General features: G+C 38.9%; 1 protein-coding gene across 1 annotated transcript; it reads right to left on the bottom strand.

The window, feature by feature from the left end:
• Window positions 1-448: 448 nt before the first annotated feature.
• CAVIN2 (caveolae associated protein 2) lies at window positions 449-16887 on the bottom strand. Its single transcript, XM_020993590.2, has 2 exons — window positions 16078-16887; window positions 449-2423 (listed from the first exon to the last, which is right to left on the bottom strand). The coding sequence occupies exons 1-2, from the start codon at window positions 16573-16575 to the stop codon at window positions 1638-1640; spliced, it is 1284 nt and encodes a 427-aa protein (XP_020849249.1). The 5' UTR covers window positions 16576-16887; the 3' UTR covers window positions 449-1637.
• Window positions 16888-18903: the final 2016 nt, after the last annotated feature.

Raw genomic sequence — 18903 nt, 5'->3', positions numbered from 1 at the left:
AAAGTGTTGAAACATTGACGTATATAGTCTAGGAACCTCTATTTGGGAGATGGAAAGGGGAAAGGCAATTCCTCATATGACTTACTGGTGGGATGGAATTTTTTTTCCTTAATACTGTTGTCATTAAACTATTTATGATGTAATATTTTCCTCTTCACATCAGCATTTCTCACTGCAAAACACTTCTAGAGAAAGCAACCCTTTGGCACAGTATAAGCCAGGACTGAAATCTGTAATATGTTTGCATTTTTAAAAGTGTGTATAAATATCACTGTGCTTCAAGAATATAAAAAGTGGTTATACTTTTTTGTAAATTAATCTCTAAGTAAGTGAACTATGCTCTGGAATGCAATTAATATTCTGAACAGAATGGAGATAGTTCATTTTACCTGATCTCCTCATTCCCACAAACTTCCAGTGCCTAATCCTGAACCATTTGGAAACCCAAACTCTATAACAGGAGAACACAGGTAGCTTCAACTTGGAAATTATAAAATGAAGGCAGAGGAAGATGTAACTCTTGGCAAAACCTTGCATCTATTGATTGGTATTTGCTGTTCCCTAAGTAATTTCATCTTTATCTAGAGCATATCCTCTGGAGTTTCCTCAGAAAAACATTTAAAGTTTATTATTTTCATTAAGAAAACATTACATTCTTGTTACTTTTCTGCTTTAATACTGTACAAATTATGTATCTACTATATTATTTTCAAAATAGCTGCTGACACAATGTTTCAAAGATGCTATTTAGTAAAATACTATTTCAGGGTATAAGAAAGCATTAAATGGTGTTATTTAAGGAATGAATTAGTTAGGTTAATACTACAAGCATTTTCCCCCATCTCTTTCTATTTTTCATTTTTCCCTCTTCCTCTCATTCCCTGTCCCCTTTCCTACTTCTACTTATTTCTCTCTCTACCACTTTTCCTCTGCCTCTCTTTTTTCTTCTTTTGCTTTGGCTCATTAGGCCTGTCTATACTTTTTTCTTTCTCTCTCTCTCTTTTTGATGACTTCTCCATTTGTAATATAATACAGTAGTTTCTTTTAAATGAATGTCATATTCTAACCTCTATCTTCTGCAAATGCTTTAGGCTTCAAGTGCAATGGAACCTAAGTAAAATACACATATATATATACAATATATCCACCAAAACGATCAGTAATTCACAGTTAGCATAAGTATGGGAAATCAGATTCTGTTAACACTATGTTTTTGCTACATTATTCACTAAACTATGAAATTATTGTAAGAGAGGAAACATTGAATCAGAGGTATCATGACTGGTATCCCAGTCATCTGTTGGTTGCTCTAAGCCAAATCTATTAGCTTTTATCCCCCCCCAATTGCTTAATTTCTTTTTTTTTTTTCATTAATGCTCACAGAATTTCTATATGAATGGAGCCAAACTAGTAAGAGAGATAAAGAGACATAGAGCACCAGATAGGTTGCCTACATAGCAGTAAGTCTTGGTCATTCTGGGTGATACTACTATGAAATAAATTATTATTGCAAAGGAAATAACAAGTAACAAAGTGAATCAATAACACTGGAGATAGACAGCAGCTTATTCATAGACTTTGGTTATTCACTTAACTGAACCTTATGGGAGGTGGAGGCATGAAAGAAAACTCAGAAGTTATGCTGTTTGGTCTATTTGGAGAACAGCAGGTTGGGCTTGCTCTTCATCAGACTGTTCTGTCTCTCCAATGGTGAGTCTGTAGCGGTCATCATGGTTCTTTTGAGAGTATTCCTGGGCCATTTCAAACTCTTCATCTTCAACAATTGACAGCTCAATGTTCTTTGTTGCTGGGTTGCTCTCTCTTGTGACAGGCTTCTCCTGAACATCTTTGGCTGTATTCTCTTCCACTTGAGCTGTAGGGAAAGATGCATCTGAAGGGGCCTCAGTGAAAGAACTCTCTTCATTCTCAGTCAGGGCCTTCTCACTGGCTGGTGTCTCCACCCGCTTGGTCTCTTCTTCAGCAGGGCCCTCTCCTTCGTGATCTTTCTTCCGACCAAAAGTAAGGGGAGATACTTTGAAAGGGGAGCTTTTCCCTGATGATGTCTTCTGGTGGTTGGTGGTGAAAGATTTCTTAATCTTCTCTCTCCTTTCCATGGATACAATCTTTGTGCCTAACTTGTTCATCTTCTTCTCAATGTTTTGGCGAGAAAAGGCTTTCTTGAGGCTATCCACTTTCTTGAGACTTGATCTTTTTATTTTCTCTGCCCTGCTTTCTTCCACCTTTTCCTCAGTACTGTCTTCCAGGGCATCCTCTTCATTAGGTATTTCATCATCGGATGACAGGTTCACAGTATGCAAGGTCTCTTCTAGAGACTTGTTCTCATCTACAGACTCTTCCTTTCCTTCGGTTATGCTGGGAACAGGCTCTTTTGCAAACACACTGGTGGGGATCTCATTTTCTTCCTGAAAAAAAAAAAGCTGACAGTAAACATTTCATAGTTAATGCCATATACACTTTGCAAACAGTGTTCACTCTGGACCATGTTGTTATCTTTTGGCAACTGATGAAAGCCACGCCTTTTTTCTGTTGCGTCAATACATGTAGACAGCAAAAGGACATTCTAAACTCAATGACCCGTTCTCCTCTGTCTTGTGAGTGGAAATGCTTCTATATTCATAGGATGAGATGATGAATTCAGAGCTAGAAGGGACCAATTATCTTAATTACCACCCCCATTGTATAGATGAGGAAACTTAAGGCCCAGAGAGATTAGGTGAGTTGCCCATAACCACATGGGCAGTAAGTGTGAGGGAACTGAAGGGATTAGGACAGCAAGTGGTTAATTGTGGTAATTGAGTGGACTGACTCCGTCTTGAGACTCAGTTCTGGAGCTAAGTTCCTTTCTATTCAATTATGAGTCTATTTTGTCCTGTGAGAAAACTTTATTCAATTTTGAGAATTGAAAGAAAACTTTATTGCATTGTTTGAACCTAGCCTTGCATGGCTGGGAAACTGGACCACCTCTCCCTACTGCTTAGAGACCCTTAACCAAGGACCTAGGTTATATTGATCAGAAACTTGGTCAGATCCAAAGATTAATGAAAGAAGTTTTCTCACAATTGTAGATCTCAAACAACTGATAGGTTTTATCTGAAAACTGGCCTTGATCAATCAGTTGTTTCTATGTTTATAGATACTTTGGGGAGTAGGATATCTCCTTTTCAGATTTCAGGGGAGCAGGACACCTCCTTTTCTGATTTCAGGGAATTGCACCTGTTCATTCTCCCCTCCCAATTTGGAAAGTCCCTAATCTTTCCTCCAATTAGAAATCAGATTATGTAATATTATATTGTTTATTTTTAATTAATTGGCCTTATTTGGTTGTTTTCAATAAATAAAAGTTCATCTCTCCCTGTATTAGAGGAAGGGGCCTACTTCCGGTTTGTTGGGTAATTGGCATACATTGCTTAATAAATCATTATGCTCAGAAAATTGAACTTTTGTTTCCTCAGCCATCTCATCTTTTGTATGTCACAAGTGGAATAACTGAGATTTGATCCCAGCTTCCAAAGCAGTACTATTTTCACTGCAGGACATTATTGCATGATGGATTTGAACCCAACTCAGGTTGACTCCAATATTATTCTTAGAATATTTGGAAATAAGAGCTGAGCAGTGGGATAACTTCAGCATTTATGTTTAAGTAGAGAAGGTATCATGTTTACTATGGGAGAAAAAGCAGTGTCGTAAAAGGAGTCTTAGACTGAGCTCCAGAAGATCTAGCCTGGTTCTGTCTTTATATATCTGATTGGTAATTAATTGTGTATGTTAATTAAATAGTGCCATTAATTATATATAATTTGGCACTCAGCACAATGTCTGGCACATACTAGATACTTGATAAATATTTACTGACTAAAGGACAGGTGACTTGGAAAAATCATATCAGTTTTTTTTCAACTGTAAAAATTAATTTTTCCTTTCAATATTCTATGTTCATGAACCTAGAAAGAACTTACTTTAACTTGTTTTAATTTATATCTTCAGAGGAACCTAATAAAATAAGTCAATTGACTGTATTATGATTTAAAATATTTAGTTAACAAGGTGGGTGGTTCACCGGTGATTGTGTTTAGCTTTTGCCATACATTAGGACCATAAATAAAACCTGGCATTTATAGTGGCTGTTTTAAAATAACTTTTATTATTATTTTTAAAATTGCATGATGCAACTTTTTTAATGTTTAGGCAGGTGTAGGAAAATTCTATGATTTTTTCCATTATATCTCACTTTTGAATGGCAAGGCAAAATATCAGATATATGGTTCTAATAGAACCATATTAGAATGGTTAGGAGAATGGGATGTTAGGAGAATGGGATTCCACACACATCATTAATGTGAAGCAGTTAGTTGGTACAGTGGATAGAACACTGGACCTAGAGTCAGGAAGATCTGAGTTCAAATCCTGCCTCAAATACTTTACTTGCTACATGACCTTTGGCAACTTGGCTTTAGTTTCCTCATTTGTAAAATGGAGATAATACTAGCAACTATATCACAGGGCTGTTGGATCAAAGGAGAGAACATATGTAAAATGCATTCCAAACTTTAAAGCTCTATGTAGCAAAGCTAGCTATTTCGGGTGGAGAATGGAATTCTGAAATGTTTGGTACAGAGGTCAGAAGAGAAAAGCTACTTTGCTAATTTGACTAACTGGTTTGATAACCTGGAAGCCTTGAGAGACAGGAGATTTCAGAGTCATAAAAGTTGCTGGGGATCTTAGTTTTAAGGAGGGAACCTAGCAAACGCAGAGGACCACCAGGATAGCAACTGGAGACCCCATTGTAAGGATACTAATATAAATAATCAGGGGGTCTTAGGTCTAAGAATAAATTAGCAAGAGGGCTAATGGTAGTTAGGGGCCTGGGTATCAATAAAGGAAGATGCTATAGGTAAGTATTTGTCTGCGATGTAAGCAGAAATCTAAGTAGTGGGCTATAAATATCTTCCCTAACCAGTTTAGCTGTATCTGCTTCCTCGAGTATATTAACTCAATGGTTCCCTCCTTTCACTTCCAACAAAATGATTGCTATCCAAACTGTACTTTTATAAAGAAGCAAAACACTTGGTCTTTCTTTCTGCTTTTCTCCTTAATGTACATTCTGCAAGACTGGTTATAAAATGTAAGATAAGTTTATAGTAGGTTTTTCAACTTCCAACTTTTCTGCCCTTTTTGTTGTCTTTCTTCAGCTTTAAGGAAACTGACTGGTTTGGCACTTTTGGAATTATTCATGTAACACCAACTAACTGTGGGATAAAGGCAGAAGGAAAAATAATTCCACTCTTCTGTAAGGAGAAAGGGCATGTTATGCCACAGTTCTTTGATGTTAACTATAAAAATAAATTGAGGGAGAACAGAGATAATCCAGAAAGAATTGAATGTGTTTCTGAGCAATTGAAAGGGAGATATGTATACTTGGCAAATCTTGGCCACTGCAAGTATTTTGTTATGACTGTGGCCTCTGTGTGTTCTGCTTATATTGGTCATTGTTAATTTGATCATTTTTTGAGATTATTGTGAAAATAAATTTATTTTATTATGAGAATTTGTGTGTGTGTGTGGGTGTGTGTGTGAAGGCTTCAAAATATTTCATTTCAAAGCAGAGAAAACACTGATATTTTGTTCAAATGATTTGAGTGATCTTGGACAGCCTTTCTGTCTTCTTTCCTCCCCTCTTTACCTCTTGCCCTTCTCTAGGTTTTAAGAAGCAGCAGGCAAATTTTTTCAGTTAGAAATGATTGCCAAGGTGGGTGGGAGATAATATTTTGTGCTTCAAACAGCAGGTAGAATGGAAAGAAATGAGCATTTATTAAGTGCCTACTATGTACCTGGCATTGTGCTCTAAGACCTTTATAAACATCTCACTTGATCCTCACAAATGGGAGGTTAAGTGTTACTATTATCCTCATTTTACAGTTGAGGAAACTGAGGCAAATGGAGATTAAATGAATTGCCCAGGGTCTCACAGCTAGTAAGGGTCTGAGGTTTAGGTCTTTCTGACTGTAGGCCTAGCACTCTTGTCTACTGCACCACATAGCTGTTTCTAGATTGGTCCTTTTTGCTTTTTCTTTCTGCCTAATGGATAAGGGGATTCCTATTCAGCTACTACTTAGGATATTAACTCACTCCAAGAAACCAGTCTTGAGAGCATCATCCCAAGATTTCCCCTTTCTTGGAGCTCTCCATCCTTAATCACCAATTGTTGCCATTCCAGGGCAATGTCTCTGTGCAGCTTCACAATTTGCCCAGGTTTCAGTAAACAAAATCTCTCTTTCCCTCTCTCTCTCTCTCTCTCTCTCTCTATATATATATATATATATATATATATACATATATATATATATATATATATTACATATATATGCATGTGTATATATGTAATATTATATATACCTCATTTTAGAAAAAAAGTCAGATTAATTCAAGAGATAATTGGGTATCTTGCCTCTGATACTTCTTAGCTGTGTGACCATAAATAAGTCACTTTGCCTGTGAAATGATGATTATAATACCTGTATAATCCATCTTACAGGGTGGTTATAAAGATGTAATGAGATAATTATATGTATTCTTTGTAAATCTCAAATGTCTACACAAAGTCCAGCTATTATTATTAATCTAGGACTGATATTTCAGTAGTGCTTTCAACCTTGCCAAGGATTTTGCACTATCTCATTTGAGCCCACAACACATCTGTGAGACAGGTACTATAGGTATCATTAACCTCATTTTACAAATGAGGAAAGTGAGGCTCAGCAAATTTAAGTGACTTGACACTGCCATTGCTAGTAAGTGGAATTTGAACCCAGGGCTTTAGCGCTCCATCAATTATACCATCCTGCTTCATCAACTCTTACTAGAATTTTTATCTCTTTAAAATTGCCTCAAATATAGGCAGAGTGTGTATGACTGTCTGAGGAGATCAGCAACTTGGACGGGTCTTGGTAGCCAGAAAGTAGTCAGAAGTAGCCAGCAAATTGGCTGCTAGATTCATTTTCTTTCTTTCTTTCTTTCTTTCTTTCTTTCTTTCTTTCTTTCTTTCTTTCTTTCTTTCTTTCTTTCTTTCTTTCTTTCTTTCTTTCTTTCTTTCTTTCTTTCTTCCTTCCTTCCTTCCTTCCTTCCTTCCTTCCTTCCTTCCTTCCTTCCTTCCTTCCTTCCTCCTCCTCCCTCCCTCCCTCCCTCCCTCCCTCCCTCCCTCCCTCTCCTCCTCTCTCTCTCTCTCTCTCTCTCTCTCTCTCTCTCTCTCTCTCTCTCTCTCTCTCTCTCTCTCTCTCTCTCTTTTGTTTCTTTCTTTTTTTTTGGTGAGGCAATTGGGGTTAAGTGATTTGCTCAGAGTCATACAGCTAGTAAGTGCCAAGTGTCTGAGGCTGGATCTGAACTCAGGTCTTCCTGACTCCAAGGCTGGAACTCTATCCACTGTGCCACCTAGCTGCCCCTAGATTCATTTTCAAAGAGGTCTTGGGTTTTTCAATTGGTGCTACTAATGCTGTGGCTATTGGCCTGGACCCTTCATAAGGATACTTGTGTTCTTTTGTTTTTTGTATCTTTTTTTTTAAATGGAAAGAGAATTAAACTCCATTTCAAACACAAATAAAAGGTGCATTTGAAGTATGAAAACTAGAAACAGCGGAAAGCACTCTTGAGAAGCAGCATTTTAACCTCCACCTTAGCATCTTTGCTCTGATCATTGATTTACTTGAACTAATAGCCTTAACTATTCATGTGAGTGAGTGTTCTCCCACCTAGAGCTGGCCAAAGCTCTGGGCACTTGTCCTTGGCTCAAATCTTAGTGGGGGCAAACCATGATTAAAGATAGGAACACCTACTTGATCATAGTCATTCTGTGTCTAACACTGGAAAACTGAATCGATAGTCTGATATTCTGAAAAGTGTAGATGGTTTGGAGGGAGCCATGTGGTCCCCGGGGAATGACTTAAGATCCTTTTCTCCCACTTGCTACATTCATTCTATGGATATTATGTTACCCATGGGGGATATGAGAACCATAGTTTTATGTCTGGAATGCTATTGGTATTTAATGATCTGCAAGTGCTAGTCTAAAAAATGATAAAAAAAAGTTTATTTGTTATATTGAATTCAATTCAATGAATTTGTATTATTCAGCCCCTGTTTATTTAAAAGCAGCATGTAGTGGAGAGAAGCTTGGCCTTTGAGTAAAAAAGATCTGCATCACACATTTAGGCTGAATGACTATAAGTATGTCATTTTACATCTAATACGACAATCAACTTTTTAAGACTATAGAGGTTGCAGAGAAGTTGGAAATCTGTTTTGGTCAAAAGAGTCTCCACACTTAGAGTTCTCCAGGAATGGAGTTATAAGTCTTCGTCATGTCTAACTCCTAAAATGGGCAAAATACCAGACATGCAAATATGAAAAAAAAATCCACAATCTCTGTCCTCATGGAATCTATTATCTGCTGTCTGGTGTTTTTGAAAATGTTTATACCTTTTTAGGATTTGTTTTTATTTTTGCTTTTGTACGTACAGCAGCTGGCACAGTGCCTTGCACAAAGTAGCTGCTTAATAGATACCTGTTAAATTAAATTGAATCAAGGTCTGGATTGCAAAGAGGATAAAATCATTGGTTAGAATCTTCCTCATCCCTTAGAGAGCCAACTGTAAAATTAATAAGGCACTGATCATTGTTGAACAGTCTTCCATCTTTTAGAGAACTGAAATTTCATTACATTTTGCTGTTACCATTCAATTGCTTAGGGTCATTTGTTAAATACTTTGTTTCATTAAAAAGAATGTTAATTATATAAAATCAAAACCATGTTGAATCATTTTAATAATAATAACAATAATAATAGCTAATGATAGTTCCATAAGGCTAGCAAAATTACATATGTATGTATATATGATATATATCAAATAAGATTTATATATATACATATACATACATATATTATTTGATCCTTGAAACAATCCTGGGAGATAGGTACTATTATTATCATCTCCATTTTACAGATGACAAAACTGTAGCAAGCGAGGTTAAATGACTTGCTGACGTCACCCAGCTAGCAAGTGTCTGGTGCTGTATTTGAACTCAAGAAGTCTTTCTGATGCTAAATAGAGTACTCTTTGCATTGTGTCACCTACTCCAAATAGAAAAGTGAAATAATAATAACTAGTATTTGAGAGAAACTGAGGCAAACAGGTTAAGGGACTTGTCCAGGGTCACACAGATTTTAAGTATCTGAGGCCAGATTTGAACTAAGATCCTCTTGTCTACAGTCCCGTTACCTAGTTGCCTCAGTCCACCACAATGAAACATTAGACTCTATTTTGTTTTTATTTGACAATTCAGTTTATTTCCTTCAAGTCTCAGCAATTTTCCTGGCCCTGGTTTCCTCATCTAAATGATGTTACCTATCCAGAGCCTCAAGGAATGAAAGGGTGGGCCAGATGATTTCTGGGGTCACTTCCAACATCAACCATCTATAATTTTGTGATCTACACATAACATCACCTACTCCTAAGAAACAACTAGGTAAAAATCACAGATTAACTCCTATGGTAAACTAATAATTAATCTTATGTTTCATGTAATAGTTAACATTGGGGCAGCTAGGTGGCACAGTGGATATCCAGGCCTGGAGTCAGGAGTACTCATCTTCCCAAATTCAGATTTGGCCCCAGATACTTACTAGCTGTGTGACCCTAAGCAAGTCATTTCACTCTGTTTGCTTCAGTTTCTTCATCTGTAAAGTGAGCTGGAAAAGGAAATGGCAAATCACTCCAGTGTCTTTGCCAAGAAAAACCTCAAATGAGGTTACAAAAAGTCAGACACGACTGAAAAATAACTGAATAAACACACATACTTTTTTTTTTGTGAGGCAATTGGGGTTAAGTGACTTGCCCAGAGTCACACAGCTAGGAAGCATTATATGTCTAAGGCCAGATTTGAACTCAGGTCCTCCTGACTCCAGGGCTGGTACTCTATCCACTGTACCACCTAGTTGCCCCTCAACATGGGGACTTTAAGATACATTGAAGAACATTTTTCATGTGTGTAGTTTAAATTTATATAGCCTACAAAAACAAAGGATTGACATTAATTTTAAAAGGTTGCATCTGAGTTTCTAGTACATGAGAAAATATAATAACGCTTTCTGGGGTGTATCAACCATAATCAGCTACTCACATAAAGAACTGCAAGCCAGAGTTAACATTTGGTAAATGTAAATAAAAACAATGAGAATGAGGGTTTGGTTGAGCTTAGAAATGAAAAGAGTATCCAGCGTTCTCAGGCTCAAAATCCTATCATGCAGATATTGATCAATGAGATCAACCATCCAGGGGTGGGACATATAATGATATTTACATAACTGAATTTTTCTCTTTCAGCTAATTGTGTTAATCTAAGAGTTTTAGAGGATGTCCCTTGGATAGACAGACCATATTTTTTTTAAATCCACTTTTCAAAGGCCTACAGTCCAAAGTAATTTCCCCCAAATTTTGATTTTATATATTGATACAAAATAATAAATTTTTAAATATACTGAAGAGAAGGGATATTTATTGGTTTCTCAACTCTTCCATAATGTTCCTATTGCAAATAAACAGAAACTATTCTCTTCTTTTTCTCAATGCCATAATTTTATGAATATGCAAGTTTAACTTGTCTGTTAATTAACTAGTTTTCTCTACTGAATTTGAAAATACTTAAAATGTACTTTAAAAAAAAAAAGAGAATCATTTCCATAATCTTAAATTGACAACTTTTGGTGACTCAGTTAACTATATGCTTCTTTTTGGTCTTTCTAATTAAAAATGAAATATTCTCATCCTATAGAGTTTGAACACACTTGCCTAGAAATGTACCTTTTGTCCATCTGCTAGTAAGCAAACTATATAGAAAAAAACAATATTGCTCTCTTTTTTGGTATTTGAATCTCAGTCACCAATTTAGAGATGGTAGGTGACTTTAATGGTCATCTAGTACAGCAGCTTTATTTTACAAGTGAGGAAAGGGAAAACTTAAGAGGTAAAGTGGCTTGTCCAAACTCACATATACAATAAGTGGCAGAGCTGGAATTTGAACCTGGGTCTTTTATTTCTAAATCCAATATTCTTTCCACTGCACTATACTGCCCCTTCACTAGTATTTTATTTATGGTGTGTGTATATTGCATATACATATGTACTTACATATATACATACATGCATATGTGTATATGCATACATACATATATGCTTGTACACACACATATGCACATATATCAGATAAATTGTGGGCTATTTCCAAGAAAGAGTAACACTACCCAAATTTCACTAGTCTTTTAAATGTGATAAGTTTAAAGGTGAGATACATCTTTTTTTTTCCTGAGGGCAATTGGGGTTAAGTGACTTGCCCAGGGTCACACAGCTAGTAAGTGTTATGTGTCTGAGACCAGATTTGAACTCAGGTCTTCCTGACTCCAGGGCCAGTGCTCTATCCACTGAGCCACCTAGCTGCCCCCGAGATACATCTTTTAAGAAACACTCAACTGTGATTTTCTAGGATAAAAAAAAATAACCTTTTACAAATGTATTTTGGAGGGAATGTGTGCTTTTAGTGAAGTTTCTGAGTCTACAGAATCACAGCAGGACTTCACAAATGATAAATTTAATGCTATATTGGTGATCCTGAATGCACTCAAAAGAACATAGATTTTTCTTTTCTGACTCCTTTTTTTAATTTGTACATTAAGTTCTTTTCTTAAACCAGAAAATTGGGGGTTTGGAACAGAGGAAGGAGTGAATGGAGCTGGGAAAAATATAGCATAAAGTTTGAGTGCTTTAAAAATGGCAAAAATTACAAACTGAGTGAAAAATGCAAGATTATACTTGATGCATTAAGCCTTTTAAAAGAAATACGTTATGGATTTTCATTTTCGTAACAATAACCTGTCACTCCATGCTCTGTCCAGGGCCCTCTTCTCTGTTCTCCCTATGCTCTTCCTCTTGGTGATCTCAATAGTTCTCTTAGATTTGATTATCTTCTTTATACAGTGGACCCCCAATGCACAAATCAAGTGATAATCTCTCTCCTGAGCTTCAGTTCTACATCACTGATGACCTGCTTATTGATTATCTGGTAGACATCTTCACCTGGATACCCTATAGACACCCAAACCTCAACATGTTTAAAATGGAGCTCATTATCTTCTCTAATTCACATACTCCCCTCCCCCCACCCCATTTCCAAGCTTCCCTAGTTTTATTGAGAGCACCATGATCCCAGTCTTTCAGGTTTGCAACTTTAGGGTCATCCCTGATTCTTCTCTCTCCCTCCCTCTATATTCAATCAATGGAAAGTCTTAATAACTCCTTTGTTCAGAACAGTTCTCTTCTATATGTCCTTTCCATTCATACAGTCATCACTTAGCCCCAGATCAAGATTCCTTTATCTCTTGCCTGGACTATATTAAGAGTCCCCTAATCAGTGCTCTTGCTCAAAACTTGTCCCTTCTCTCTTATTCTCCACAAGGGTCAAAATAACCTTCACAAAGCACAGATGTGACTGTATGACTTTCTTGTTCAAGAATATTCTAGTCTTACAGCCCCACCCATTCTTCCCCATTGCCTCTAGGACAAAATACAAACTCTTCACAACATTTCTCCAACCTACCTTTCGTTGACCTTCCTGCACTTCATCACGTATCCAACCTGACTTAGCTGCTGTTCCCTGAACGTGGCATTTCATCTCCTATCTATTGTCTTTGTACAAGCACTCATTGCCCTCTCTTATCTCCCCTGACTCTTAGCATCCTTCAAGCTTCCTTTACCTGCCACCTCCCACCAAAGCCTTTCATGAGGGTGCCCCCTCCCCACGGGTCAGTGCTCTTTCTCATCTTTAACTACCTTGTATTTATTTGTGTTGGTGCTGCCCCTCAGTAGAATGTAAGCTTGTTAGAGGCAGGGACTTTCATTTTTAACATATTTCCAGAACCTGGCATGGTGTTTGCATGTGGTCAGAACTTAATCAATGTCTGTATTATTGTGTCTGTTGCAACTGCCCTATACTGTACTTTGAATATTTCACTGGAGTGGGTAGCCCCAGAATTTTGCAGCACATGGGTGCGTATAAATCATCTTGAAAGATGCTAATTCCAGGAAGGTAACATTAGTACAATGCATGGCATGGTCCAGGAGGGGGTAAAAAGCCCAAACCAAATAAGAAACACCCCATAAGAATGGATGTCTGGAGATCCTGGGTAGGGTGTGTTCAATCCTTCACTTAAGGACCTTACTCTTGACAATGTGAAGGGCAGCTGGGATTTCTGGGTGGAAAAAGCTCAGACCCAATGAATCTCCCACGGCATAGTTCCTGCCCCAGCGTCCCTAAGTTGAAGAGGGAACACATGAAGAGGCAATGTGGGGTTCTGTATCAAAGGACCTGGGTTACCATCTCATCTTTGTAATTAACTTGGTGCAATCCTGGGCAAGTCACTTAATTCTTTTAGGCCTCAGCTATTAAACAAGAGTTATTCAAGGAGATATCTAACTCTGAAGCCTTGGAAAGGAAGGGTCCCTTTCCTTTAAAGAGCTGTTTGATTTGTAATTAGCAGAGGGTCCTTTGGGGTGTCTTTCTCGTTTGGGACCTCTGAAATGGTCTATTCAGTTGAAAGTCAAGACTGCAGAGGGGCTGCATTCTGTTACTCTGACATCGTTGAAGTACCTTTGCCATGGACTTTGGCATTGGAGTTGGGGAGAAAGGGAGGCCTTTCTTCCCATGGTGGCCAAGAACGTGGACTTGAAATGACCAGCCTGTCTGTACTGGGTCCCTTTAAATTCAGCCTTGGGCCTGAGGCCCCAGTGTAGTTGCTACTCACAATGTGAAGTATTCTAACCACTTCAGACTGCTATTTTACACCTGTCACTCTAATGTCACAAGTGCCAGGAGACTGTGCCAGGGCCAGAGTAACACCCCAAATCTGTTTTAGGCAGCTCTGTAATTTCCCTTTCACGGCACCTTTGTAATTCTCCTGTGCTATCAACTGCTCCTGGTTCCTCAGAAGCCTTCTTGGGCTGGGAGTGGTTTACGTAGTCCAGGGAAATGTGACTTTTCTCTGCTAAGCAAATCCATTGTGTTTTCCCATACTGAGAGATGGGATGGGAGGTAATCTCTGCTTCACACTACGGAAAGGGAATTTCCTTGGGTGACTCATCCAAATGGCTCTGTGCATGTTTGGCTTTGTTTAGAGATCTAGATTTAATTTCAGAAATGCCACAGGAGCCGAGATTTCTAATATCTTTGGGGGGCAATAAAGAAAGGATTTCACATGGCTTAAGAAGGGCCTAGTTAACTGTATCTGTTTCAATTCATCAGATACATGAAGAGTTATTTCATTTGCATTAAAAGCTGAAAAGTTTCTGAACTGAAAAAAAGCCTGGAAGGCACAGGAAGATATCTTCTGCCCGGGGCTTTACAATCTTAAACTGCAGTTTGGGGAGGACAATGAGCACCGGGATGGAGTCTTTCCTTTTATGGAGGGAAGAAGAATTGGGTTCCTATCTGGCAGAGCTTGCTCATTTAGAAGAGGAAGGCTCCCTCGGTTTAAATCCAATTTTCAATGTCTCTCTCCAGTGATGAAGGCTCTCCCTGTGTGCGTTTCACAATCAAACTGTTATAGCCTCCCTCCAGGACAGTTTTGAAATCCTTCCCTATTAAAATGGTCACAACTAGACAGCCCTGAGGCTCGGGTGGCATTGACTCTAGTTGGCTGTGTGCTGTCTGTGTTTAGTTAGGCGGAAGAACTTCCCGCACTGGGCAGGGCAGCCCCTGGATCATAAGTGCCCATTTCTTGTCCAGATAATATCCCACATGCCCAACCTCCCCCTCCCCAAATAACCACTTGCTCAGATAATTGGGTCATTTATAGATGTGCTGCCTTTTGTGTTGTGATGGTTTTTTTTTTTTCCTGAGTGGATTTTTCTCTCAAAGCATTGCTTTGAAGGGGCCTATATTTCAAAAGACTGACTATTATGTGAGCGTATTTGGCTTTTGTTCTAAACTGTCATTTGGGAGATCTGACCAATGAAATGGACATCCAGGGTTTGCAAAGAGTTGTGTTATTCATTGTCAAAAGGTCATTTACTAAAAAGGGAAATAATACCATTGTCCAGACTGTTAACAAAACTCAAAGGAAAAGGAACGGTTTGGGAGATGAGGGAGGGAGTTGAATTTGCATGTTTGTTTTGAAGAAACCAGGTATTTTAATGGGAACACAGCTCCTACCTCAAACCTCAAATTGCTGTCATCATGTTTCCAATGAGTAGTTGGAACAAGTGTGGGAATTTGTCTCTTCGATAAAAATTCACTGAATACCAACTAAAGTCAAGGCCCTTTCTCCTCCTCATTCACTTTCCATAGAAGCAACAGGAAATATTAATAGACAACTGAATTCCTCTTCATTAACTTATACACTCACAAAATGTATCGGATACTTTCAGGTTTTTACTTTCAGACTCAAACTCCCTATTTGCCAAACTGGATTGGCCCAGAGCTAGGCAGTAAGACACACAAGCACAGACCTGGGAAAATCAGGTTCCTAATGGACAGATTGAATATTAGGTTACTGAAGAACAACAAAGGACAGTGGAGTGTGTGGTGTGTGTGTGTGTGTGTGTGTGTGTGTGTGTGTGTGTGTGTGTGTAATGAGAGACAGAAAGAGACAGACAGGTAGGGCTGATGTAAAAAACTTCTCTGCATATATATATGTATATCACAATAATGGATTACAGAGGAAATGATTATCACAGTGGAAAGAGCATGAGATTCGGAACTACAGGAGGTAGGTTCAAATTCTAGCTGCCTCTTTCTGTCACTACCTGTCTGACCTTGGGTAAGTCACTTAATTTCTCTGGGCCTCATTCTCCACCTGTAAAATGGTAGAAATTGGCTGTAAGATTGCTTCTGGACTTAAAATCCTGTAACATTATGGAAAGACCTCGTCCAAACCTAGTGCTTATGTATGCATATGTGCATGGTCTGTGAACACATGTTTCTACATAAGTGTAAATGAACATGGGAAGCACTAACCTGAAAGATGAGCACTTTAAAGTGGTTTCTCTTCAGGAGCTGGGCATGATTGCTCTCCAGCCTCTTCACTTGGGCACACTGGCGTTCCATGCGCTCCTTGACCTCTCGGGTGTGTGCGCTGACTTTTCGGGATTTCTCCAAGAGTTTGCTGACTGTGTTGCTTGTGGAGGTCTGGTACTTGGACAGCTTAGTGAGGTCATTCTGGATGCCCTTGACGGAGCCCTCCAGGTTGATCTGCCGCTGCTCCATTTTGTGCTGGTTTTCCTGCACTGTGTCCAGCATATTCACCAGCTTGTCCAGAAGGGTAAGCACCGTGACAGCGTTCACCTGGGAGCTCTCCCGGATTGACTCATCTGTGGTCACACAGTTCAAGCTGGGACTTGGGGTGGACGATGGCACCAGGCTGGCATTGGATGCCTTTTCCTGGCGCAGCAGTGCGTCTGGGCCAGGGTTATCTCTAGCCTGGAACTTTTCAGCTTGCACAGCATCATCTCCCATGTTAGGAACAGTGAAATGCTTCTTCCCTGCAAACGAGAGCTCCTTGCTTAGCCGGGCAGCACTGCTCTGAGAGGTGGGTGCAAAGGAAGCGCCTGCTGGTTGAGCTGAGCTGAGCTGAGCTGCTCAGAGCACTACCCTTTCAGGACTGGCAGAGGTACAGGCAGGCAACAATTGGCTCAACTCTGATCATGGAAACTACATTCCAGCTGCTCTTAAAGCCCCTACTCCACCCAGTGGGAGGTGAAAGCTAGAGCACTCCAAAATCTACTCAGCTTTTCAGATACACACAAACACTTCCCATCCCCTTCCTCTTCTGCACAAGTGACTTTGCCTGCAGGATTAGCTTTGATTTCCTCCCCCCACCCCCCTTTTAATAAGCAGAATACCATATTTCAATTGTGACTTCATCTAAAGGCGGGGGGGGGGGAACATTTTGTCTTGGCCTGTTCCATGGGCTGCAATTGGCTGAAACCAATAAACTTTTCACTGGCTGCTATGCTACGGATGCAACACAGAGCTGATGTTTTTTTCCTGGATACAAATTATTGTAACAGAAAGTATTGTTTGTTTTAGCCCTAGAATGGACTAATGAGCTTTTGGAGGGATGTTTCCTACTGAGGTGGGGAAGAATTTCAGGCTACCTTGAAGTTCATTTGATTCAGGAATGTTTTCTTTGGGAGCGCCCCATCTCTTCCAGTGACAGAGGTAACCCTGTGAATGAGAAGACAAATAGTCCCATTCTTCTTCTTACAGCTGTGAAGGCAAGCCGAGTTGGAGAGAGATCAGACTTCAGTGATCTTAAAATCAATAAGGCTGCTGTTGTGGAAATTTGTCAGTTATTATTTTGTGAAAATAACAGTAGACTCTTAGATCATTGCTCCTTTGTATAGATTTATTCGGGGAAAAGACAGGCATATTTTAAAAAGGAGGAAAGAATAAAACGTAAGACACAGAGTCAGGAAGATGGGTTTGAATCTTGTTTTTGGAATTTACTAAGTGACTTGACTCTGGGCCAGCCACAAATCATTTACCTTCTCTCAGCCTCAGTTTGCTCATCTAAACAATGGGTTAATGATTCTTATCATATTGTGCACACAGGGTTTTGTGAGGGATTTTTATATTAATATATAAGTCATTTTACAAATCTTAAAGCTACATGTAAATGTTAATTGATGTTTTCTATTCAGAGAATCACAGAATTTCAGAGTGGGAAGGGATGTCAAAGACCATGAGTCTGATCCATACCTCAAATAAAATCCCCTCCCACTACAAAACCTCATAACACATATGCATCCAATCTTTGCTTGGAAATTTCCAGTGGTGGGGGGAGGCGAGGGAAGAGCCACTACCTTTCAAAATATTCTGTTGCACTGATTGAAGGCTGTAATTGGAAGTTTTTTCTTACTTCCAGCAGAAATTTGCCACTTTGCACCTTCTCCCCATTGCTTCAAGTTTTATCCTCTGGGGCCCAGCAGAACAAGTTTATTCTCTCTTCCATGTGAGTGACAACCTGTCATATACTTGAAGACAACTATCATGTTTCCCCCTAAGGCTTTTCTTCTCCAGGCTAAATATGCCCAATTCCTCCAACAAGTTTTCATGTGGCGTGAACTTCATATTGCTTGATCTTTGAGATTCTTTGTCATATTGGCTGCCCTCCTCCAGCTTATTAGTAATGTTTTTAAAAAAAAGTGGCACCCAGAAAGGAATATCATTCTCCAGATGTGGTACGACCAGGGCACAGGGCACAGTGGGCCTGTCTCCTTATCCTGCATGCTAAACTTCTAGCAATGTAGTCTGAGCTCCCATGAGCTTTCTTGGTTACCATACTGAACTGAACTTTCTAAGTGTGTAGTCCACCCAAACCCCTAGATAATTCCAACTCTGCCTTTCTGTCTTGTGTTAATGAAATCTCCACTCTTGCTCTTAGTGACATTTCTATAAGTGCCAAACACTGAAAATAACTTATGGGCACCATTATCGTGCCTAGAAACATAGCCATAAAGCATGTTTACTTAAAAAAAATTGTGAGATATCACATTATCTGAGATTCCTAGCTGCCTATCAAGTGAAAAGATACACATTCTGAAATAATAATGATAGCCAATAATTACATAGTGCTTTAATGTTGACAAAGCATTTCACATTTGATGTTCACAACAACTCTGTTAGACAGATCCTATTACGATCTGGGTAGCTAGGTGATACCATGGATAGAGTGCCAGGCCTGGACTCAGGAAGATAAGTCTTCCTGAATTCAAATCTGGTCTCAGACAGTTGTGTGACTCTGGATAAGTCACTTAACCTTGTTTGCCTCAGTTTCCTCAT

This window comes from Phascolarctos cinereus, unplaced genomic scaffold, assembly GCF_003287225.1.
Source record: "Phascolarctos cinereus isolate Bilbo 61053 unplaced genomic scaffold, phaCin_HiC Scaffold_726;HRSCAF=1367, whole genome shotgun sequence".
Taxonomy (NCBI): Eukaryota; Metazoa; Chordata; class Mammalia; order Diprotodontia; family Phascolarctidae; genus Phascolarctos; species Phascolarctos cinereus.
This window is presented reverse-complemented; position numbering and strand designations above follow the sequence as displayed.

Bases quoted from the DNA above. Each gene is read 5' to 3' on its own strand.
- CAVIN2 (XM_020993590.2), bottom strand. From the start codon at position 16,575: ATGGGAGATGATGCTGTGCAAGCTGAAAAGTTCCAGGCTAGAGATAAC. The intron at 2,424-16,077 runs GTTAGTGCTTCC...TTTTTTTTTCAG, and splicing joins TTAAAGTGCTCATCTTTCAG to GAAGAAAATGAGATCCCCAC.